The sequence below is a fragment of the Trachinotus anak genome, unplaced genomic scaffold (genome assembly GCF_046630095.1).
Source record: "Trachinotus anak isolate AG129_WGS33_773 ecotype Australia unplaced genomic scaffold, CSIRO_AGI_Tana_v1 ptg000003l, whole genome shotgun sequence".
Taxonomy (NCBI): domain Eukaryota; kingdom Metazoa; phylum Chordata; class Actinopteri; order Carangiformes; family Carangidae; genus Trachinotus; species Trachinotus anak.
The window spans coordinates 12,345,181-12,370,848 of NW_027273854.1; the positions used below are offsets into that span (position 1 = coordinate 12,345,181).

Sequence of the window (25,668 nt, forward strand, 5' to 3'; positions counted from 1 at the left end):
AAACGTCACTCATGATGAAAAAGGTCAGATTTTTATAGCAGGCTGGGTCGGATGATGACTTTGATTAGTGTAAAATATATATTTTTGTATTTTTAAGTGTAGCCATGCTCAGATTTCCTGTGTGTTTCCAATCTAAAATATAAATTTCCCGGCTTGCCTTATAGAAAAAGCCTCTGATATTCCGGAAGCGGTGAAATTTGGGGGATTGGTTTGGAGCTGCTGAATCAAGTTAGACACACACAACCGAATTAGTACAGGAAGTAGGACGTGCTCAGCTTACAAAATAAAGCGACGCGAATGCTTTAAAAAGCCCCTGCGCGTCGTCTGTTAAAAGGGAGGGTTTACTTTGAAAGTACCAACCGGAAGTATACCTTTTGCTCTAGAAACAGCAACAATCAGACGTGTGGTGTCAGTGTTGGAAAACACAAGGATACAAGCAAGATTACGGTCCCTAACACCTGAGCTAAAAACGGGAAAAAGGAGGCGAAGCGACACCGGTACACGCTGCTCGGCCCCCGCCTGCTCGGTGACATGGATGTCCGACATGGGCTGTAGGCTCCTACGGCGGGACTGAAGGTGAGAGCTCTGCCGCTTGGCCCCGTTTCTCTACATGCTGCTTGTTCTTCATTTATGTCTCCTGCTGGAACAGGTGTATGCCAACATCCAAAAGAGGATACATTTCTCCGGTACGAGTTAAATGTGTGCCGTGGTTGTCTTCCGTGGGGCGCTGCTGCTTGCTAACACAAACTTTAAAGTTGCCTGTAAACGTGATTTCGGCCATGGTGTAGGCAGCTAAACTAAAATATTGATGCTCAAGATGGTACAGATAGAGAGTCCCAGGCTGCTCCGGCCAGAACCCCCACTGTCAATATTAGTATGGGCCTGTGTAAATAGAGCAGCGGTGGCAAAAGCCTTGCTCCATCCTCCCCTCTCCTCCTGTCAGGCGGATGCTGCCTGTCAGACCCGGTGTAAAGGACTGATGGAGCCCCCGACATCATGCTAACAGGCTACACTGTTGGTGTTACCGCTGAGGCATTTCCTCCAGTGCGGCTGCAGTCAGGACAGGGAGGCCACCGTCACCTCGCCTTTTTAATGTAGGTAGAGAAGGATTTGCACACGTTTATAGAGCTGACACAAACATGTTTGACCTGTGTACTTACTATATGCACTGACTGATGAGAACAACTGAAACCCCTGTGCATTGCAATGCAGTTCAATACAACAGTGTTGTCACAGATGCTGCCTATGTGAGAATTACAATCAGTTGTATTAGTGTTGCAGATATCTTTTATTATTCTTGTCAACACATAAGGTTGAGGAAGGAAATATTATAAGGTAAATTTCCTGGTTGAAGCAGAGTTTTCGGGGGAAATATAAACACTGATATATGAACAATCTAATGACTTTAAAAGATTTTTTTTTTTACATTAACACATAACATAAACACCAATTTTTATAAGGATTCCTTCAATTTCATTATTAAAGAAATTCAGTCCACGATATGTTCTGAGTGGAACATTTCTTAGTTGAAAAATAAACTCTATGGTAGACAGTTCCTGTAATGGTGTTAGTGTCTAAATGACCTGAAGCATATCTTTGGTATTTCTTTACTGTCATTTCTTATTACTTGTTAGCTGATATACAGTACTGTGCAACAGTTTTAGGCACAAAATTAAAGTTAGACTGCTTTCAAAAAATAATGCAAGGATTTTTTTTATTTATCAATTAACTTCATGCAAAATGCAGTCAACAGAAAAAAAACAAAATCGCATGAATATTTGGTGTAACCACCCTTTGCCTTTAAAACAGTTCAAGGTCATGGTTTTTCAAGGTACTTGGCAGGTAGGTTGTTCCAAGTATCTTAGAGGAATTGTAATCTCAGAGTGACTCCATGATGCTGAGATAATTGTTCTGTGAGGGCCCTTACATCTGTTGCAGGACGCCTTGTTCTTTTTGTCTCTGACAATAGTTCTTTATGACTCTGACTGTGTATTTGAGGTCATTGTCGTGGTGCAGAATTTGGCACAAACACATCCTTCTGTCAGTCAGTCAGTCAATTTATCCATTCAGTAAATTTAACCATACAGTGTATTGAAGTTTTATGAGAGTAGAACGATTTAAGACACCAAACAAATTTAACACACTAATCACCTTTGTTTCCTTATGAAGATCACCAAATAGACATTAATGGTTATCCACCTTTTAATTTGCCATTACATCACTCAGTATCAGCCAGTGGTTGCAGGGTTTAAAAGTTTATTTTGAAAAGGTATTCAACCCGAACAAAGAGGTGTATTTAGGTTTTAGGGAACATCATGTATTGCTTTATCACATGAAGCTCAATATAACACTTTGCCTTTAAGAGAAATTTGTTTTATATCTGTAGATGTAGCAAAACCGTAAATACATATACAAAACACCACTGAGTCACCCATAAAGTTTCCTTGTGCACAGTCCACAAGAACGTTGTTTTTCAGGCTTCTTTGTGGCTGCTCTCTATTCAGCTGCCTCTGGCAAGTTAGTGTACAGTGCAGATGAAAAGGGGGGAGTTCTGTATTGGCTCCTCTATTCAAATGTCAGCATGACAACTTAATTAATGTAGCCCAGAGGTGAGAAGCTGAGACCCTGGAAGCTTGTGGCCTATATACTTTCAGCTAAATTTCCATGGTGTAGGTTTCAGGTTGTTATTTAAAGTCTCTCATTTTGGCAGGCAATATGTTAAATGTTTGTGAAAAATATGAAGTATTCTGTAGGTCACAGTGGTACTAGGCAGAGTTTAGGGATGGCTTTTCAGTCCTAAGGATGTGAGTCATTTGATAAAAGAGTGAAAGGTCAGAGAGGAGAGGCAGTGTGTGAGCACGCTGAGGTGTTGACAGCATAAAATATGAAGCGAGAAGAAAGGAGTGAGTCTGTCCTGCATGAAGGAGCCCTATCAAACTGACTTGTGCCACCCTGTAATCACATATACAGACTAAAATAACCACTAGATAGTAGCACAGCAGCGAATGTGTTATTGCTGTTATGAGGCTACTGGAAACAGTTGTGTGTCATGTTGAATGTCCCAGCATGTCATTATGTACATGATGCTCAGGTAGCCTGTTTTTCAGTGTATGTCTTGCACAAACGCAGAGTCAGGAGTATGTAGACACTGTGTTAGTTGGTGTGTAGTTAGTTCTAGTGCTGTTGAAGCAGTTAGCAGGCAAATAGCCCAGTGGCCACTAATATTCAGTAGTAGTCTAATGTTGTGGCTTTTGGATAGAGGAACTGGGACTTGGCAAACAAATACTTTGTGGTCCTGTAGATGTTTTCAGACTTCCTGGAAAAAGTCTGAAAACAAGTAAAATCAGTCCTGTCTCCCATATGAATAGATTATTGTGGACATGAATCAGTAAGTCAATCAATCAATTCGCTGACCGACAATCTAAAAGTAACTGTTTCTATTGAATTTGGATCAAGGTGAATTGTGAATAGTTTCAGTCATTTATCAAGTATCATCTTTGGATTTTGGAGCGTTGGTCCCACCAAACAGGATGTGGGAAAACCTCACCTTGGAATCTCAGAAGTTGCTAAGGGCATTTTTCCCTTTTTTACTTTTTTTTAATAACATTTGAGGGACAAAACAATTAATCCATTCATTGATAAATACAATTAAGATAATTGTTAGCTTCAGGCCAAAATTATTGGCATCTGCAGGAAACACCAGCCCCTTTTTTACATGATGTAATGTGTGAATGGTAAAACTTTGACCAAAAAACACCCACAATTACACTTTGTTTTAAATGTAAGCCAAATGATGGCCCATGATAAGTCTCCTCTCCGATGTCCTGCCTGGATTTCGTGCTAGCAGCTTTCCTGTCTGGGGCCTGGCATCAGGAAGTGGGGTGCCTGCTTAATCAGGCAGAGGTAAACATGCCCTGTGAGGAAAAAGGAGGGAACATTCCTCAGATGGAGTGAGGAGTATGGGTCAGAGTGTTCAGCCAACAAGAGAACAAGGTTACACACATGAAGCAGGAGACAGATATCCAGTACTTGTCAGACCAAGAGAAAGAAAATTAATCACTGAGTTCTACTGTATGTGAGATTGAAGAGAAGGAAATAAATAAACAAAGTTTGGCTTTGCTTTCAGTGTTCTTTGAGCCTGAAAAGCAAGATCTCTTCCAAAAGCCTTTTCAAAGCGTTCAGCAGCACACCATGCTGCAGCATCAAAAGAGCTGCTTTACTTTTTGCTCAACGTGAAGTTTGTCTCGTCACACGAGGCTGTGTTTCTGAAGCAGACAAACCAAACACTGCTGCTGTGACATGCTGATCCCAGTTCAGCGCTGTTGTTGATGACATCTGTTGGCTACTGATAACTGCTCGGAATTTCACACGGATGGAGTCAAGTGTGTTTGCACATGTCTTTGTGTGCGTGTGTACATAAAAGTATGTGTGTGTGTGTGTGTGTGTGTGTGTGTGTGTGTGTGTGTGTTTGAGTTGTTTACAAAAGGAGGGGTGCGTTTAGTTACACACCAGTACAGTATCCACAGAACCTGTGAACGTGTTCCTAGATTCAGGTGTGTGCAAAGAAAATGTGGCACAGGGAAATGCTGAACAAGGAGAGAGGGGAGGGGATTGTGGGGTTGAGCGCTGCAGTAAGGACACTGCAGTAAATACGAGCACACATGTGACAGAGGAGGTGAGGTGATGATCTGTGCAGCCCTATAGTGCCAAAATTTGTCCCTGAAATATTTCCCTGTCTATTGAGTTTCCTTTTTTTCCCTTTCTGCTCTTTAACTCTCCCATGTCGTTTCAATCATGCACTGTCCTCTTATCCTTTTCCTCCTTAAAACTTCCTATTCTTCTCCCATTTCCCTCATTTCAGAGGATGGGCCCAGTGTCCCGGTGCCTGAGGAGATGTCTCTGGGTCGGCTCCTGCGGCGTGCCTCCTCCAAAGCCTCCGACCTCCTGACCTTTAACCCTGGGGCCGGGGGCTCATCGTTACGCTCGGGCCTGGATGGCGAGATCATCTTCTCCAAAAATAATGTTTGTGTACACCCTGCAGAGCCCCTGCCTGGCCTGGCTGAGCACCACCCAGGTTAGGCTGGACTGATGTTCAAACTGTCTTTCCAGCTGTTTTTCTTTGTGGTATGAACACAGCTGAGTAGACGATTCAGGCCAAAAGGAACAGCTTTCCCTGAAGCTTAGTTGTTCCTGAGACTAGCATTGAGGTTAGAAATAATACTTTTAGCACAGTGAAACCAGCTTCAAACCCATAAAACATAAAAAGGCATTTAAGGATATAAAAGAAACACACGGCAAAATATGAAAAGACACAAATGAAGACTAATAAATGTTCCACTGCAGTGCAGGATATAAATGAGTAGTCCCAAATTTAATTTGATAAAAGGCACCTTACCATAAATATACAGTAGAAGAAGTTTTCCTATATTCTTTACCAAAAGATTTTAGAAATATAATTCAAGCTTTCTAAAAGTTGAGATTTAAAAAAGAGTTAAAAGCATAGCATATTTACAGCTGTCAGCATCATTCAGTCTTTTGTGGCATTCTTTTCTTCTGATACTATGCACGTCAACTGTAAACATGCTGTAATGCAGAGTGAAATCATTTTGCCTTGGTGTACTTTCCCTATTTATGCATGTGATGGATGTATGATTCTGGCCTCCTGGTTTTTAAAAAATGTGAGCATGACTGGCTTGTGTTGCTGGTTGACTTTTTTTAACCCTCACTGGTATGAAAACTAAATACATTTCCTTAATTTTTCATCTCTTAATCTCCTGTTATTCTTCTTTTGTCTGTGTGTGTTTTATCGTTACTTAGCCCTCAGGTTTCCCTCTGTTGTCACCTCTTTGTGTGCTTATCTCTTCTCAGGTTTCATATTTGTCTTAAACTTGCAAACTTCCTGCTATGTATAAAATCTTCTGTCCTCTGCTCTCATGTTACCTGATTATTCCCAACATAATTACTCCTAACACAGTTATGATTTATGTTGCCCCCTGCAGGCTACCTGTGTGTGCACGTGGAGAAGGATGAAAGCCTGGGCACCACTCTGATTCTGACCTGGGTTCCCAATTCCCGCATCCAGAGACAGGACGAAGAGGCACTGCGCTATATCACGCCTGAGAGCTCCCCTGTACGCAGGAATGCCCGCCGCCGAGGCCGACGGTGGGGAAAGTCATTTTTTAAAATGTCTTGCATCCATTTAAACAGATCATTTTATTCCTCTGTGCCGTTTACAGCCATGGCCAGAAGGTGTTTTCGGGTTGTCCATCTGTCTGTCTGTACATCCATATGTCCTCATGCTTGTTATCTCAGCAACGCCTTGAGGGAACCTCTTCAAATTTGGTATAAGGTACACTTGAACTCATTAGATTTTGGTGGTCAAAGGTCAAGCTCAAGGTGACCTCACAAAAAATGTTTTTTTAGCCATAACTCACAAATTCATGTAGTAATTATAACAATTTAACATAAATATCAAATAGGATAAAAAGATAAAGTGATGGCAATTAAATCCAAATTGTCAAATGCTATTCAACGCTACAGGAAGGGGAGACGTTGACCATACAGAGCTCTCAGACAGTGTTTAGACTCCTTCAGTGCTTTCACATTTTGTCATGTAGCAGCCTTGTGTCTCACAGTCTGAGAGTCGAATATTATGTCTTTTACTGACTTATATTGTCTTGTTTTTGTAAAGTGGTCCATATCCTGTGTTTCACTCAATGATTACTGATTGTGTTTTAATCTGACCATGCCAATCCAGACCCCACTCCCGTCCCCCAGCAGCTCAGGAGGAAGATGAGGATGAGGAGAGGAACAGTACCAGCAGCATCTCCACAGAGAACCACAGCCTGGTGGTGGAGGCTGGAGCGGATGCCTCCTCACACCAGCAGCAGCTGCCTTCGGCCGGGGAGGAAGGGGATGAGGGCTCCTGCGAGCTGTCGGACGAAGTGAGCAGGGACAGCACCATGGGTTCTGACTCGGACACCTTCTCCTCCCCCTTCTGCTTGTCGCCTGTCAGCGAAGCCCTCTGTGAAAGCAGCGGCTCTGTCTTCCTGGACAATGAAACCAGGTCAGTGAGAGGGGTGAAATGGGCTTGTATGGCTGGACTGCAACAATGAGGACAGCCCCATAGAGGGGTCTGTCGCTAATTAACTGAGTGAGTGAGTGAGTGAGTGATGAAGTTACACCATTAGTCAGGCGAATGCAGCGTGAATGAGTGATAAGGTTACACCATTGGTCAGGCAGCTGAGTATTGCAGTTCCCCCATTGGTCGTTGCTTTTCAAAATGATTATGCATAAACAAGGTTTGCCAACAACAAAGATTTCCAGACTTTTCTGCCTTTTTTTGTTTTTAAAGCACATAGTGACAAATCTAGTGATTTTTTTTTTTCTGGACAACCCTTAACTATTTCTCTGTAACCCTTATACTCTGTAGAAGAGAGCCGGTTTCCCGCCACAGGAATACGACACTATGCTGACCGCACAGCAGCATGAATAAGCTTCTAAACTTTCCCCCTAAGTGATAATTTTACAAGTAAATATACCTGAAATCACATCACAGCCTTTGTCTTTAACTTGTGTGTGTGTGTGGTGATTTTGTCAGACAAGGTCATAGATATAAATCCGTTTTTTTTGCAGTGCAGAACAGCAGCTTGGTAATGGCTTGAAAGTGACAGGTTAACATGTGGTTTTAATGGGTTATTTCATACTTGTTCCTGTTGTCCAACAACAGAAACATGTTAATGAGAAAAGCTTTATAGGGAATTCAGCTGTATTAATATACTGCATATGTAAGCACAGAGAGCAGGAGAGAGGCAAACAGATGAAGAGCTGAAACCGGCTTACTGCAAATAGCCTATGGTGCAGTCCAGCCATATATTATACTTCACCTAGTCTTGTTCTTTGTCATTCAGCAGTGGGAAAATAAGTCAACAAAAAATATTGCAAAAAAAATCTGATGCAGAGTTGTCAGTTCTTTTCAAACCAGTACTGGGACAGTGAGAGAGCTATCAACTTCTATATAACCTTATCTTATTTTATATAAAGTAAAAAATACCAATTTAATTCACAGTAGGTAAGATTAAGATTAGATCAGACATTAGTTCAGAGTGGTGTAATATTTGTTGGTAACAGCTGCATTGTTGCTTTTGTTGGCCTAAAAGCAGTCTTAATTAAATATATTGGGTGGAGAACATGGAATCAGCCTACTAAATAATCACTGCACGTAAGTTGCTAAAACCCAAATACCCAGACGACACGGCCCTATGACTTGAGAGACCAAATGAGGGGAAGGTTATTTTGGGTTACTTTTTGCAAAGAGATTTAGGGATTATAGAAGAAACATAAATCCTCTGAGTGTTGTCCAGTAATCTAAGATTGTGTGCGTTTTAGAGTGAGTGTGTGTATTACTCCTGCAGCTGCTACATTCCTACTATTATAATACAGATGTACTCAAATGCAACAATGACACGTTATTCAGTTAATATCCTGTTTGTGTGTGTGTGTGTGTGTGAGTGTGTGTGTGTGTGTGTGTGTGAGTGTGTGATGTGTATGTGGAATTTACCGTAGTGTCACACTAACAAAAGTGTATTCACATCTATCCTGCAGAGCTACGTAACTCTCTGAAGACAGGACATTTGTCAGAGAGAAAAATGTCAGCCATTTTCATGTGAGGAATTTTGAGTGAGACATTGTAATAGTCTACTGTAGCATTTTTGTTGTAACCCAGATGGTTATTTATCACATTATTATGAAGGCGGTGTATCGGTTACCCCCAACCTGCCACAAGGTGGAGCCAAAAAGAAAAGAACTGATGGTATAATGGTTGGTGTACACTATTAGGCCACATGGTGGCTTACTGCACTGCTGCTGAATGTGAAAAGCAGGTACATGACTTCAGTAGGGGGCATGAAAATTTATCAGACTTCAAAATGGGTTCACTTATTTAAGGCAGCTCTCAATCTAAATGTTTTATAATGTCACAGATGGCCCAAAATAAGTCCCCAAATCCTACAAACCCAAAACCTCAGCGCTTTCAGGGGCTGTTCTCTAATCAGGGGAGCCATCTGGACAGTGACTGTGTTGCTGTCCGGACCTCACGGCCGTTTAACTTTATGATTCCCTCCGTGGTCGTTTCCTCACGCAGCTATTTGGCCTGACATGTTGCCCAGAATGTGTGAGCCTGTGTCAGTGTGTGTGTGAGGGGAGTGAGAGAGTGAGTCAGTGTGTGTTTAAGCCTTTTTAACCACTCTCAGACCCCAGCTTGCTGTAAGTGCAGTCAGTGTGTGACTTGGCAACAATCTGCACTTCACAGCTTCTAACCTTTACTCTGTCCTTCTCTTCCTTCTCTCCTCTGCACTCAAATCCATACTCTTCTTTGCTTGTTTTTTCCTTCTTCTCCTACTTTATCCCTCTGTCCCCTTATCTGTCCATTCCTTCCACTCTTCCCTTTGAATTTTTCCTGTTGATCGTTCTATCTGTTTTTCTCAATATTGTTTCTTTCGGTGTTGCCCACCTCTCAAATATCTTGCCCTCCTCCCCTTCCCTTCCTAAAGTCTGTGTGAAGCCCTTTGATTCCCAGTGCTCCCGGGGTTGTTGTGCTGGGCTGAATGTCAGCTCTCCGGATTAGAGGACTGAAGAGAGCGGAGCAGCAGCCAAAACCCTGGAACCCACTCAATCTCTCTTTCTCTCTCTCTTGCTTTAATTGACACTGTTAAGGGGCCAGGAACTGGAAACATGTCACTTGGAATCATTCAAAGAGAAAGGACCGCGTATGGGAGTGCGAGAGCGGATGAAAAGGAGGGGGGGGAGAAAGAGGAGAGTGGTGGGAGAGAGCAAAAAAAGAGAAATCCACAGCAATCTCTGTCAAGCTTCTTAACAAGTTTCTTTAAAGTTGAACTGTATTTTATTGAACCGCTCTTGACTGTCAATGTGTACTGCCTTCTTGGGGCTTTGCTTGCGGAATTTTAATTCATGATTATATCTCAGAACAGTGGTTTCCAACATTTTTGGCTTGTTATGCCTTTAAGATAAAGCAATTTCTGCTGGTAGTTACTCATCACCAGTACGTACGTTTAAGAGTTTTCACATTTTATTGTTTTACAAGATTTAATTGGAATAGATTTAATGTGCTGATCAACAGAAAAAGACCTTTTATGTCAAAGTGAAAACAGATTTCTAGAAAGAGATCTCGATCACATATAGGTTTGAATACACCTGTATCTGAATAAAGCAAACCCCTCACATTCATCTTGCGGCCTCTTTTGAGGGTCCTGACCCTCTTTCCAGAGGAGGCCTGGAATGTAGAAAGTCTTGGAAAAGAATATATCTGACTTGAATGTGTTATTTTTGGTCTGGGATTATTGGAATACCACATGATTAATAAATTTCTCCAAACTCCAAACTATACTGACCACTTTGCAGTGTGTGCTGCAGAGCCCGCACCACCCACCCCCTTCACCCTAGCCCTCCCTCAGCTCTCTTTTCCCTCCGGGGATTAGCTGAAGGGCCAGGGGGTCCCTGGAGGCCTGTAGCACTTGGTCCTGGTTCTCAGGGTGACTTGGCAGCACTTCCCCTGGGGTAAAATCTCCTGTATGTGGAGAGAGGTGTTACAAAGGGCCTCAGGGCAGTTTGATATCACCCTGGCCTGGTGGGACATGCCAGTTACAGGAGCCTGGCTCCATCAAAACAGCTTGTTTACATAATGTACTCCGTGTACAGTTTATGGTGTGGCTGCTGCCTACAGTACTTGAATAGAATCAGGCTGTTGACACTGACAGACGTTGTTAATCATTCATTGAGTTTCTGCTTGAATGCAGCACAGCGGGCGATCCATGCTTAAATGCCAAGAATCATGTGCTTTAGCACTCAGTTTTCCACGGTTTTTGCACTTTTATTTCAATGCGGAGAAATATGCAAAGATGTTTTTGCATATGTACTTAAAGCATGCAAGAAGAATGACAGAAAGGTCTGCTGTAAAAGGGCTCGTAGGTCTTTTAAACACTTCGAGCTTGACAGTCACTGGAGTCATGAAAAAGCGAGTACAGTAGTCCTTTTAAAAGGGCTCCTCCACATTTCACATTGCTTAACTCGCTTACCAGAGCTCTCTGTGCCTCTCTCCCAGTCTCCTTGTGTTCCACAGTCTGGTTTGTGGCCTGATACATGAGACAGAGAGCAGTAAATCACCAGATAGCAGAGGAAACTGTGCAGCTTGGATTGATCAGCCGTGTTATTTTCCCATCTGCTAACAGGGAAATGATTAGCCAGACATGATTGATTCAGGGTGTAATAGATTAGACCTGGCCTGCCTCCCTCGTCTCTCCAAAGTACCAACGTGCCACTTGTGTTTGCTTATAAAACTGTTGTGAATAGAAAACAGTTTTTTAAGTGAAAAGATTTGTAATTTTACAGAATGATCCTTTTAAATTCACACATTTACTCAAACCAGATAGAGAAAAAGTTATTTTTTATATATTAGGGATGAAATAAACAAAATTTTCAAATTAAAATTACTCCTGCGTTTATTTTTGTAAACGAATAACAAGTGTATTTCATAGTAAATGCTATAGTAAGTAAAGATAACTTCATTTAGACGTCTACTTCTCAAATGTCAGTGGGTTTAACACATTTATGTGTTGGTCTGTTTCTCAGCATTAGCATGTCTTGAGACGTGTTTGAGAGTGCATTATGGTCATTAGTCATGGTCCATTCACTTGTGTGTGTGTGTGTGTGTGTGTGTGTGTGTGTGTGTGTGTGTGTGTGTGTGTGTGTGTGTGTGTGTGTGAAAAGAGAGAGAGACATTAAAATGCCAGCCAGTCAGAGATTCTTATGATTGAGTTTTTTGTGTGTGTGTGCAGGGTGCGTGTTTATGTCGGCCGCATATACAGTTTTGACTGTTTTCTGTGTTGTCGTGTGTGTGTGTGTGTGTGTGTGTTTTTTTTTTTTTCCTGTACATACATGCACAGTGTGTGTATGTGTGTGCGCGCTTGTATGTCTACTCCTGCAGCAGAAGAACCCTCGGCTCAGGTTTCAGTGCCGGGAACAACATGCTGGCCATGGGGGAATGACAGGGGAAATTGGACGGCAGACAGTGTGATTTGTGTGTGTACAGATTTCCTTGTGTGTGCGTGTGTGTCTGTGTGTGTGTGTGTGTGTCCTCAGAAGCCTCCATGCATTCCTCCCATTCTCAGCCTCTTGGCGGAACCATATTGAGACACAAAACAACAGGGCAGAACTGAGCAGGGGATAAGCCTATATGTCTGCACAATTATCTCTGGCTAAACACTGCTGGCCACTGTCTACATAATATTTATTATTAATGTCCCACATTGAAGAATGGATCTGTATCTGAGTGTGAGGCACAAGAAAGACATTTTTGTGCAGAAGGAATAAACAACATCTGAAGTCTCACTCCTTTGATTTCATGGAAAATATGACTCAGTTCCCTTTAGCACAATTACACTGCAACAAATAACCTCTGAGCTCCTAATTTATAGAAACTCCTTTTTTTTTTTTTTTTAAACCAGAGAGCTGTGTGAGGAGTCCATGGCCCACTCGGCCAGCTCTGCCTCCAGCCTGGATAGCCACGCCCCATCCGAGAGCAGCGGCCAGTCGCAGGGTGTGCGATGGGAGGAGCAGCAGAAGGTGCTGGCTCTGGAGCAGTTGTGTGGAGTTTTCAGGGTGGACCTGGGTCACATGAGGTCACTGAGACTCTTCTTCAGGTTAGCCGGATGTGCAAAAGGTCACAGGGAGGTCATGGGGGGGGTCACCTCATTAAGCTACTGTGTAATGTTTCACGCTGTGTTATAGGTTCTTGGACTGTGTCAGTTTGTTTTATGATGACAATTGGAAAATCAGTTGAAGATATTATTAGAAAGTAAGACAAAAGAAAAATGGTTTATCAATCCCTGTAGGTTGTGTCTTTTACCACACTGATTCACAAATTATGTCAAAGGATTTTGTGACTGGTATTTTCTTGTCTTTATCATTCCTTGTTGTATTGCTGCAGTGATGAGGCGTGCACCAGTGGCCAGCTGGTGATAGCTAGTAGAGAGAGCCAATACAAGATCCTCCACTTCCATCATGCTGGCCTGGACAAGCTGGCTGAGGTCTTCCAACAGTGGAAGTGCTGCCGGGAAACTCAGCTTAAAGACCAGGTCAGGTTACAATCCAGAATCCTGTTTGGCATCTAGTTTTATTGGGAAACAAAGGAATTTTCTGCCTTTCTCTCCCTATTTTTTATTCAGATTTTGGTTCTACGCCCACATTTTCTTCCCAATTGATTTTTTTTTTTTCAGGTCTGTCGTCTCTCTGTCCTTCAGGTGTCAGATGAGAAATCCTGCATGCAGTTTTCCATCCAGAGGCCCACCCTGCCGTCAGCGGAGACCCACCCAGAGGAGAAGCTTTATCGCCGGCTGGATGTCACCACCTGGCTTCGTCATCTTAACCACAGTGGGCAGGTAGAAGAGGAGTATAAGCTGCGCAAGGTATGTCTGTGGGTGGGTGTGTGTATGTGTGCATGTGCATGTTTTTATGATGCTGTGGGATCAGTTAGAAAAATAAATAAGTCAGCCTGCATGTGCATGTCTCCTGCTGCCGTCCACACAGTCAAGCTTCACATTTTTCTTTTCAGTCACACACACTGAGAGTCATTTTGAAAGTAAACCCCACAGTGTGTAACTTTCAGTTTTAATCAGCAGAAATAATAAGAGGGTTGGTCATGGCTGGTCCCCCTGTGAGTCATTTCACTTCTCTGGGATTGACTCATTTGAAGGTTCACCATCTTACTGAAATGACTCAGTGGCAGTTAGACTGTGACCAACACATTTCCTCAGTAAACACAAGTACAGAAACAGAGCGGTACTGTTCTTTGCTGGACATGCAGCATTCTGCAACACTCATGCAATAATACCTCTGCTGTAGTTTGGTAAGGTGATAGCTGAGTGCACGCAGTGTGTTCTACACCACCATGTGGATGTCTTGTTTGCATACAGTATGATACATTCTCACAGTTATCTATCTATGTAAGTGGTCTCTTGCTGTGTGCCCTCTGTTTACCCTCTAAGCACTTGAAAGCTCCCCCTTTGTTCTAACTGTGTTTTTTCATCTCCCATTCATCACCAGGCCATCTTCTTCGGTGGTATTGACCCATCCATCCGTGGCGAGGTGTGGCCCTTCCTGCTGCACTACTACAGCTATGACTCTACCTCCCAGGAGAGGGAGGCCTGGAGACTGCAGAAACGCAGCCACTATCATGACATCCAGCAGAGGAGGTGTGCGTTTGCTGTATAGAAACATGGGGATTTCCCGGCTGCTGCTAACATCTGTGCAACAAAATGAAAACTGAGTGACAAGCACTGAGTTCTTCCAAGGTTTATTTGACATTATGGAAATCAATTCATTTTAAAAACTCTCACCGAGAGACAGCAGTATTCTTGACAGTGTGAAACAGCAGATAAACTGTCACATGGCTGCAGTATCGGCTGCCAAATGCTCAGTCAGTCAAACATTAAACCATATGTGAGCCTGTTGTGGCTTTTCATGGCAGGCGCTGAGCAATCAATAGGCACAATCAGGGAAGTGTTAAGGGGAGGTGCTGGGTGTGAAATAAAAGGTCTCTGGAGAAAAAACATGTCAGCGCTTATCAGATCATACTCTCTCATCAAAAACAGCTCTGGTACGCACGGACAAGCACATGCACACGTGTCACACACATAAGCACATCCACGAGTCTTCATTTGTCTCCACCCCACAATCAAAAGGTTGAGTGTGCACATATTTTCACATGTTGTGCCGCCCTATTTCTAATGAACATTATAATTGGACTGGTTTCATCTGTATGGCCTATTAACATTTTGAGTACATCAGAAGGTGTCATGGAAGTCAGGTAATTAGGGCCCTTGTTCTGACTCTGATATGGATTCTTTTTAAGACCATTTGTCTAGAGGAGCCTCCAGGGCCACTGGTTGATCATTAAGAGCAAGGGTACATGTCTGTGGTTTGCTCCTTGTCTCCTAACCTTCTATACTTCTCTTAGCTGTGATAACTGAGCCTTTAGAAATGAAAGCAGTGCAGCTTTAACCAGTAAAAAGACTTTTGACCGACCAAAGACTGGATTACTGCAGCAGATGTCAGCGGGCAAACAGTGAACTGAATGAGTGAAAGTGACAGAGATCAATATTTAAGATACCGTCACTGTCGTGAAAAATCTCACAAAATCACTGAATGGCAGCTGTTAGATGAGATTGTCTTTCTTTTTTGTTTCTTCAGTTGAATTTTTTCATGGTGAATAAGAACACAGAAAGCAAAACAAACTGACGTACAGCATAGACACACAAAGGAAGCATTTAAAAAAGCAGTTATACAGTTTGTTCTATATTAGTTCATCATTCTGTCATAGACAATTCGAAAAAATACAGAGTTGTGTGGGTAACTTGTGTCCATATAATGCAATGAGCGTCCCCTTTTTTCTGTAATCTCTGTAGGTGGCCTTCCAATAATCTTTCTTCTTCTAAAACACTGCTGGTTATATTTATGGTTTGGTGTAAGTCAAGTTCTTGTTAGTGATATATTTTGTATTTCTCATGTTGTAACACGCTGCATGCTTGATTTAATAAAATGTCCTCTGCAGCTGGCTTCAACAGAAAGTGCTTATATTTAACTGTGATGTACCAGTGACTAAAATTCCAAACAGCTCTATTTCTGGTTTAGATTTTTGGAAGAAAAGAGGAAGTTGACCTCTCGCTGTCAGTAATATGCTTTTTGAAGTAATGTTCTCTTTTCAAAAGTTCAGTTTGAAAATTGTCCATCAGAGTCTCAAGATGTTTAAGATGACGTTGTCAGGTGTCTCTCTTTGCCTGACCAACAGTCCAAAACCCAGATGTTCAATATATAATTACATAAAACATACAAAGAGCAGCAATTTGGACACGTTGAACTCAGAATTTTTATTAGCCGAATATCAAAATAACTGCTGATTAATCTTCTGCCAATCGTCTAATTGTTTAATTGTTTCAGGTTTAGTTCAGACTGTGCATCATCATTTCTATTTTATATTATTGAACTGGAAAGTTACAGTCTGATTCTTAACTCAGCCCAGAGGGCATCAGGAATGGGATCAATTTAAATTCAAGTTGAAACAGCTTTTAAAGTGGGATCAGTCATGTGGATGATCTGGTGCTTGTTACTGAGTTTTATGTTAATTTTATAATACCATTGATTGTGTCTTGTTGTTTTGGTGCTGTTTTGTCTACATTTCCTTGTTTATTTAAAGGCCCATCTAGGGACAAACATTGCAAACAAGCTTAGCCTAATAATGCTGTGGTATGTGGTATTGCTCCATGGTATATACACGTTCCTATAAGAAGAAATAGAATGAATAAAAATGTACAGTGAGCACAGGGCAGTGGTAGTTTCTAAAACAATGATGTATTTAATATTCCTACCATATGTAAATACATCTATACTTTTGTTTAACCCTACCAGGCTCAGAAATATAAAGTGTTGAAAACATGCACTTAACTCCTGAGTAGCATCCTCCAGAGAGAGAACGATAGAAAGGTGGCCAGGGAGGGTCCAACGACACAAACACATGGCACTGAAACTAAACAGTTGCACGGTGTTGCATCAGGTGTGCGCTCATTATTCCTGGTGGGGCTACATGGAAAACAAACAGTGTTAATTAAATCCCCTCTGCTTGTTAGGACTTGAGTACATTAGTGCCATACACACAGTACCTTGCTAATATAGTCCCTAACATTTAGAGGGATGGTCGGGGGTTTTATGGTTGTGGTATTATCCTCAATGGAGTGCTTTGGTGAAATACCCCCTCAGTCTATTGCTTGCCTACCCCCACATTTGTTACTTAGTTTGCAGCTAAGTATTAGTTTTTTTACACCAGAGTAACATTTAAGGTAAAGATTATTTTCTAATCCTAATTATCAGGCAGCTCCTTTGAGATTGTGCAGTAAAAACTTTCTCAAACTTACTCATGCTTATCTTTTTAATCTTATCATAACTGAGCCAGTTAACTTTGGTAACTTTGGTTTTTCCATTTCTGCCTGGTGTTTGTGGTGTTCCTGCAGACTGTCCATGAGCCCAGAGGAGCACAGTGAGTTCTGGAGAAAAGTCCAGTTTACAGTGGATAAAGATGTGGTGAGAACAGACCGCAGCAACCACTTCTTCAGAGGAGAGAATAACCCCAATGTGGAGATCATGAGGTTAGACCCACATCTCTTAATTTTCCCCTTCTTTCTCCTTTTTTTCCCAACTCCTGATCGCTATCTCTTTCGCCCTTTCCTCCTGCCACCTTCTCTCAAACCATCCTTATCATCCCTATTCCTCAGCCCAATGCACAGGCATACCTATTAATTTCATATTCTGAACTCTGGGGGAGCCGTAAATGAGTTTCATGCTTTATTGACTCTGACTAAGCCGTCTGAGCACTTTTGATGCATACTCAGAGCTAATGGCTTTCTAAACGAGGAGCAAGAGGATTTAAATAGCATATTAGTTTAGTGACTCTCATCGAGGCTCCTAGTATTTGTCTACGTATTATGTCTTATGCTGTGTCTGGGGTGGGGTGATACCAGCGCTGCATGTGTCCACACGCAGAGCACTTAGCTGATGCTTCTTCTGTTATCTCACATCTACAGTACTGATATGTCACAGATAAGTTCCTTTGGGTCATTCAGTCTAAGTATTCATTTGAACCAAAGACACTGGCATCCTCTTATTATTTCTGCCTTTCATCTTTCAAACACAAAACCACTGCAAAGTCTGCTTCCTAAAAAGCTTTTCCTCTTTTTTTTTTTTTTTTTTTTTTCCAAATGTCGTCCATTTTCTTCTTTGTTAATATTGAACTAAAACAATAAAAACCTCCTCAGGATTTTCCCTTTGTTTATGCAGCACTTACTAATGCATGAGGACTGCCAGGGAAGTTTTCTTCAAAGTAGTATCAGTACAGAAAAAAAAACAAAAAGAAAGCTCATTAATTATCTCCCTGGTTACCAGAGGAGTTGGCATAGCAACCGCTAAGCAAGGCTTGTCATGTTTTTCTGGGCATTCCCAGCAATGCTGAAACACATGTTGGATCATTCAGAGTGTTTGGGTGGGACCATACTTTTCAGTGGTTTGGCTACATAAGAGACTGTCAAAAAAAGCCAACAATTAAAATGTTTGTGATGCTGTGTTGCCCCATCTGCTGAGATGATACCTCAGCACTAAGATGTCCGTGGCTGTTCTTGTCCCAGACGCATTCTGCTCAACTATGCAGTATTTAATCCAGACATGGGCTACTGCCAGGGCATGTCTGACCTGGTGGCCCCGCTGCTCACCGAGATCCAGGATGAAAGCGACACCTTCTGGTGCTTTGTCGGCCTCATGGAGAACACCATCTTCATCAGCTCACCACGGGATGAGGACATGGAGAGGCAGCTGGTAGGACCTTTCTGTGTGTGTCTCTGGTTTGTGGCAAATGTCTGGTTGTATCATTGATGTGGAGTAAAGCAGGATTGTGCCGATATGAAGATAGACAAAAAGGTCTCCCCCTCCTTTCTATGATGGGGGGGGGTTTTCACCCCATCTCCAAATGTGGCCATTCAGAACAGCTATAAACACGTTTGCCTTCTAACATGATCTGACCACAGGTCGTATGAACTGGGTCTTTTCACGCATAACCCCAACATTTTTATAAACTCACACAGAGAACAATACTATGGGTAACTGTCGGACACAGACGCTCGCATCAAGCAAGCTGATTGATGCAGCCAATATCCTGGATGTTTTCTTCATTTTTTTCCTTTCAAAGTTTGGGCATACATTTTGGCACTGCACTGCCACAAGTGATCTTCTAGCAGAGCAGAGGGAAATTAATTCCTCTCCAAGGCATTTTACACTGTTGCCCATCTTGTCGTTGTTCTGTTTATTTATGTTAATTTAATTTTGAGTTCACAGTCTTTCAGAGATGTTGTGGTTTATTTACACTGTCACTGCAGTTACACTGTTTCTGTTTAACTTTGTGGTTCCATCTGTGCACCTTTGCTTCCATGCAACATGGAGAAGCATAATTCCAGCCTAAGAATACTAAAACATCACGAGAAAATGTTTGATCGTGCTTGTAACAAGGTCTTCACACTCTCTGACCTCTCTACAGATGTACCTGCGGGAGCTCTTGCGTCTCATGCTACCCCGTTTCCACCAGCACCTGACCAGGCTTGGGGAGGACGGCCTCCAGCTGCTCTTCTGCCACCGCTGGATCCTGCTCTGCTTCAAACGAGAGTTCCCCGACACCGAGGCTCTGCGCATGTGGGAGGCCTGCTGGGCACACTACCAGGTCAGGGCAATGTCTGCACGGCTCCTTTGTATACACAAGTTTGCCGAAAAAACTTTGCATATATGAGTGCACGTGGGTGGTGGTATTCGGTTTCCCTGCAGCACTTGATGATTTTTCAGGACGCCTGCAGAAATTAATTGTTAAAACAGAAAGAGTCTGTGTAACTCCTCTAAAGCCTGTCACCACAGACTGTTGTAATCCTGCTAAATGTCTTTAAAATGTCATATTACTTCTTCTTAGTGTTAAAGGCGTTTTAAGGGTTTAATTCAACAGCGATTAGATTCAGTTTTTTTCAGTGAAGATTTAACATATCGTAAAATCCCTCATTCCATTAAAATCTGGTCTAATTTTGTCAGTTTCAGTGCTTTATAGCAGCGTAAAGCTTTTGAAATGCAAATGCTAAAAAATAAGCAAACTGTCAATAGAAATCAACCCCCCACCCCGTGTTGTACGAGGTTCCAGTAAACTTGTATCTGTCGTGTTCACTGCCAGGACACAGAGCTTCAACACATCTCCTCACTGAAGTGGGGTCAAATATCAGTTTTTCTGTTTCATGCCATCTGTTCAGACTCCCTGTTAAATGCTCTCATCCTCAGCTGCAGGTGGTGATAGAGGAGATAGCAGAGTGAAACCTCAGTTTAGACAGTTGAAAGTCACATACCAGATCGACCAAAAAGATTTTTCGATTGATATCTGATTTTTCCATGAAAGGAATGCATCAAGTAATATTGGATTACAACAGACTGTTCTTGACTGCTCTTGTTATCTGATGTCGTTCACAGTTAGATTAGCCAGCACTTAGTTATATTGTTGGTTGGTACATTTTGGAATAAAAAAAAAAAAAAAAAAATTCTTGATGAAATTCATATTTTTATAATAAACAGAGAGGTGCAATAAATAACTCGTTACAAGTGGAAAGTGAACAGTGCATAGATGTTTTAGCAAGACACAGGGACAGATATTTAAGAGATGATGATCTGAATTAATCATTTAGACAGTAAAAGGGGGCTGTCGATTATTGAAATGTATAGATATAGATATATATATATATATATATATATGTGTGTACAAATAAGTTCAAAATATAAAGAGAAGTACTTGTGATGTTCATACAAAAACACTGGATGAAGTCCTACTCATCCAGACTTTACCTTTCTTTTTTCACACTAAGCCCATCTTTAATCTTACTTTTTCCATTACTAGACCCTCCTAATTTGTATTTTCCTTGAACTGGATTTCAATGTTAATTTGAATTCTGTGCATATCTATTCGTGTCTCTCTTTGTTCTGTGTAACCTTCTCATTGTTCCCTGCAGCAAGGGCATGACTAAATACAGAGATGGGAGACCGTGTTATAGGCCCCCAAAATCCAATAATTTGCAGATTTGCCTGCATTTGTAGAAGTATTGACCTCCTCACCATTCTCTTTCCTTCTCTTTATAGACGGACTATTTCCACCTGTTTCTGTGTGTGGCCATCATTGTTCTCTATGGGGAGGATGTGACAGAACAGCAGCTCGCCACTGACCAAATGTTGCTGCACTTCAGCAACCTCTCCATGCACATGAATGGAGAACTGGTGCTACGCAAGGTATCAATAATTTCTTTTTTGTTTGTTTTTTTTTATTAATTTATTTTGCACACCTGTAGACCCAAAGTGCATGGGCATCCATTCATCTCAAAATATTAGAATAATCTGAATGATCTGTGTCTGCTGCATTACTATACATTTAATTCAAACCAGTGTGTATCCCTGTCCAACGATGCAGCAAAGCAGCCCTGATATACCGTAACCTGCCCACAGAGGCCTTGAGGTGCTAAATGGTATGCTGCCATGCCATGCCGAGGATTTATGATCTGCATCTGTGTCTGTGCCTGCTTCCTCATGTTTATGGATGTTGTGTTAGTACTGCTGCAACCACAGGCAGTGAGTTCATGTTAGCATGCAGAACGCATAACTGTTGCCTGAGATTTTGCATCCAATGTTTCAAGAGCAGGCAGGGCGGCTTCTTACCTTTGGGTAGTTCATCGCAGTGCTGACCTTGACAGTGTGTTGTTTTCTTGCTGGAAGTCAAGGCTATCGATGTATTTTAATGTTTTACTCCACTAAGTCTGACATCTTGCAGTTAACTGCTTTATATGCGCTTGTTTCTTGTCCGTCCAAAGCTCCTTTCACTCTCCAACATTTAGCTATTGTAGTTCATCCTACCACTTTCGTCCTGCTCTCCCAGGCCCGCAGCCTTCTCTACCAGTTCCGCCTCCTACCCAGGATCCCATGCAGCCTACATGACCTTTGTAAACTGTGTGGCCCAGGGATGTGGGACAGCCGTTACATCCCCACTGTGGAGTGTTCAGGTGAACACCCAGACTCACAGAGCTGCCCCTATGGAGGCACCTCCACCCCTCAGCCCTCCTCACCCTCCCCATCATCCACACCCTTGCCTTCACCAAACCCCACCCCCACGCTTCCACCAGAGGGCAAGAAAGGATCCAAAACGCGGGAGATTTTCACCTTCCGGAAACAGTCCTGAGGTGGAGGTTATGGGGAGCTTCTGCCGGTTTTGGTTAATGTCAGTACAGCAAAGGTTTGGATCCAGCTGCTGGATTCCTGAACTGTTTGCTGCCCTCTGACTCCTCTCCACAGTCCCTGCTTCTAGTTCCACTACCCTAATGAGGATTTTTATCACTTGATCCTTTCATGTAGGGCCTTGTGGAACACCGCCTTACCAGAATGTTATTTGCAATGTTCAGTATCACATGAATCTGCGATGAGGATTGTTGGACAGGCTGGAGGTCAAGAAGCTGCTATTTCGCTTGGAGCAGAACAGACAATCACCAGCCACTGTGTTGGTCTGGAGCTACTTCAGGTTCTCATCTGCTGCTGGCTTGGCATACTTCCATGGGCTTTGTGGGCAGGGGTCACGTCAGGGTCTGAGGCAACCGGCCTGAATTCTCTCTGTCTCTGACCACGGGTCAAATGAAACTGGAGATTCATTCACAGGACTTGAACTAGAACTTTTAAAAATGTTCCCACAATGGAATGTTTATGTGAATATCAAATTATATGTGCATATCTCAAGTCTAAACAGGACGTTTTTAACGGGAAATTCAAACCCTTACTGATGACAAAGAAAGGTTAACCCAGAAATAGCATTATAACTAATTACCGGTACATTTAAGTTTTGTTTAATTTCATTTTCCAACAAGTGAATGTCTGCGTTTATATCAGAAGTTACAAAATATTTAGCAATATTATATCCTTGCATGAATGATTCTTTCCATATAGAGGGCACAATATTGTTTGCTGGAAAACACATAAGCCCCAGACAGAGGTAAGAATGTGTTTACATGACACTGACATCATGATAGGGCTTGGCATGTTTTAATCAGACTGTGGTAAAGAACATTCTCATCATTTCTCTGTGTTTAAATGGTATTTCCTGACAAACAGGAGGAAGCTAGCCATATGTTTCCTTCTGATAAAGTCAGACACAGATGTTCATGTTACCTGTCAAGCAATAGGAGCTGCACCGTTTACACATTAGCATCATGAGATATAAAATGAGTTTCCTGTCTGAGGATTTGGATGGATATGACAGCACTGTCTGCCACAGAGAGCTTAGATCGTGTTTTACCTTGACAGAGGAATGATGGCCTTCTGTTTTACTTGAAGTTTTGTCTTCTGTGTTGAACCATGTTTATGAAAGGGTGTGAAAAATCAACACAGTGTTATTGTTTTTTTGTTTTTTTTTCCTCCAGCATCATGTCCACTCTCGCCTGAAAATGAATGACAAGGCACTATCAACACTAAGAATCAGTCCACATGAATGTATCTGTTTTTTTGCTTCTTCTTACTCGACTACAACAGCGTGAAACTCTTCGATGTATGCATGGGTGTGTGCATGAGTGTGTGTGTGTGTGTGTGTGTGTGTGTGTGTGTGTGTATAAACTGGAGTGACCTCTAAACATCTGGTAATGAGTTGAGGTACAGTCGTAGAAGGCCTCCCCTCTGACCAGTCTCTTTAATTATAGCAGTCATCATGGGGAGAAGCGGGGAGAGTGAAGGAGAATGAAAATTTGGCTGTTTGGACTCCTTTGAGAAAAAAACCCAAGAGAGACAGAGAGGAAAGGGATGATTTAGGCTTCATACAAGTATACATAGTGTTCTTCATCTTGGCTCTGTGATTTTTCAAGTCCCAGATGTAAAGATGGCACTTACACAGGCTTTCCCCTGAGAGCTATTGAGTGACACTCCTGGGGGTGAAGACATTTGGTGCTAAAACGTAACAATAAGACCTTCAGTCAGCCTTCTCTCTCTCTCTCTCTCTCTCTCTCTCTCACACTCTCTATCTCTCTCTGTTGGTCTCTCGCTCTCTCACTCAGCAAGCACTCTCTGCAAATTACATCCATAACTGCTCTTCTTTCCCCTTACTTATCATGTGCAGCTGCTCGCTGGAAATGCCCGCAGAGTTTTGAAGATTGCATCAAAATGAAGCAAAGTTAGAGATGGGATAATCAAACTCCCTCCACGCGTGTGTGTGCGTGTGTGTGTGTGTGTGTGTGTGACTCTCTGATGATTGATTTATTAAAGTCTTCAAAGAAACCACATTGTCTTCACAGGCACTGTAAGTCACAAGCTTAATGAATGACTACTCCTATTTAAAGGGGTTTAGACCAGTCAACACTGAATGTACAATGTTGCTGTTAAACTCTATATGTTAACATGACTGTACACATCACAGAAAAAAGAGCCTATTCTTATTCTTGGTATTAAAAAAATAAAAATACAGTCTCATACTTTCATGAAAGATCTCTAGAAACTGTTTTACAATACCATCACCAATACCTTTTGTCATTAAACACCGCTGAAGTAATAGTATAAAGACTATGTATTCATTGTATTTTTTTAAACGGAGTATGTACATCAAGAGACAGATGTTTATAAAGGGAAATGCTTACTATAGACTAATATATTATCATAGATCATGAATTCAGATGACATGCATTAAAAGTAAAGAAAAACTTTGTAACTCAGTAACTGAGAAATAATAAATTATCCAGAGGTATATGGTTAAAATTTTAAATGACGAAACACATATGCTAATCTCAATGAGATAAAAACAGATGTCTTAATAATATTGATACCTTTGTGATACCCACAATACCTTAATAATGATAATAATAATAATAATACCTAAGGGATCAATGGGCCTGTCGCTACTTTATAGACATAGGTTTTCTCTTTTTTATATTTTTTACTGTCATTATGTCAACATACTTTGTCCTCTATTTGTCTCTGGAGACAACAGTTTACTGTTTGCATTGGAAAATCCACTGAAAACCAGAATTAACATTGTGTCATGTCTTAACACAGTGAGGTTAGTAATGACAATATCATCTAACTGGTAATTAGAGCATCAAAACCCGATAATATTCTTAATTGCTGCTTTTCAGGCTTTTCTAATTAGGATATTGCACATCAGTCACATCAATGGATGGATTAGCGAAGAGACCTACTGGGCACTGGGTACTGAAGTGACTGAATAAATGTTTCTTATTTGTGTTAAGACACAGAGCTCAAATTAAAAGACACAAAATGACAAAAAGATGTGCAAAACATTCACAAAGGTGAAAGACAATTACAGAGGAATAAAAAATATCCACAAAGACACAAAAATCCGATAAGATGACCATGAAGGGATGCAAAATTATCATAAAGAGGTTGCTTTGTTTACAGTCATTTTGTGTCTCTTTCAGTCTGGGGGTCCTATATTAGAGGGGCGGGGTGCTTCTTTCCTGTTTGTCCCCATGGGCCCATTTTCTCATAATGGACGGATTATGAGAAAATGGGCCCAATTTAAAAGCAGGACTGTGTAACCTCTGCTGAACAGTGAGGCCACAAGTGAAAAGAAAGGATACTGTTAAATTGTAAATCACTGTGAAACACCAGCACAAGAAGAATCATCAAGTCAGTGAACTGACACTTTGCTGTACTCACTGTACAAAAATATATGAATAAGATAAAGTTTGCTAACATTAGCCACCATAAGCTACTGGTCATATCAGACCAAGTAAGCAGTATTGAAGAGAAAAGAAGTGTTTTTTGTTTTTACATTTAACTTTTCTATTCATATGATGAAAAACAAAAAAAATTTTCTTCAAAAGTTTCATACTCTAATAATATGTCACACTGTGACGTGGTCCAGGAAGCTGATCTGACTATATATGGAGTAGCAGGCCTTTAAAGGAAAGGCCTTTACAAGATTTAAAGTGATATGTTAATTAAGTTTTAAGGTGAAAGAGGCAACAACAATATTAAACATGCTTAACAATTATGCCCCTG

The 25,668-nt window shown here is 41.6% G+C and overlaps 1 protein-coding gene across 3 annotated transcripts; it reads left to right on the forward strand.

Moving 5' to 3' along the window:
• Nucleotides 1–56: 56 nt before the first annotated feature.
• Nucleotides 57–24,199, forward strand: tbc1d16 (TBC1 domain family, member 16). Of its 3 annotated transcripts, XM_071473751.1 has the most exons (14): nt 57–576; nt 944–1,094; nt 4,862–5,074; nt 6,000–6,162; nt 6,758–7,066; nt 12,522–12,716; nt 13,004–13,151; nt 13,293–13,481; nt 14,119–14,267; nt 17,079–17,213; nt 18,246–18,432; nt 19,148–19,327; nt 20,770–20,916; nt 21,557–24,199. In XM_071473751.1, exons 3-14 carry the CDS (start codon nt 4,894–4,896, stop codon nt 21,854–21,856), a joined length of 2,283 nt encoding a protein of 760 aa, XP_071329852.1. In that variant the 5' UTR covers nt 57–576; nt 944–1,094; nt 4,862–4,893; the 3' UTR covers nt 21,857–24,199. The 3 variants fall into 3 exon arrangements, with proteins under 3 accessions (XP_071329852.1, XP_071329851.1, XP_071329853.1); XM_071473750.1 differs by lacking the exon at nt 944–1,094 and having other exon boundaries at nt 59–576; XM_071473752.1 differs by lacking the exon at nt 944–1,094 and having other exon boundaries at nt 65–576; nt 13,317–13,481.
• The last annotated feature ends 1,469 nt before the right edge of the window (nt 24,200–25,668 follow it).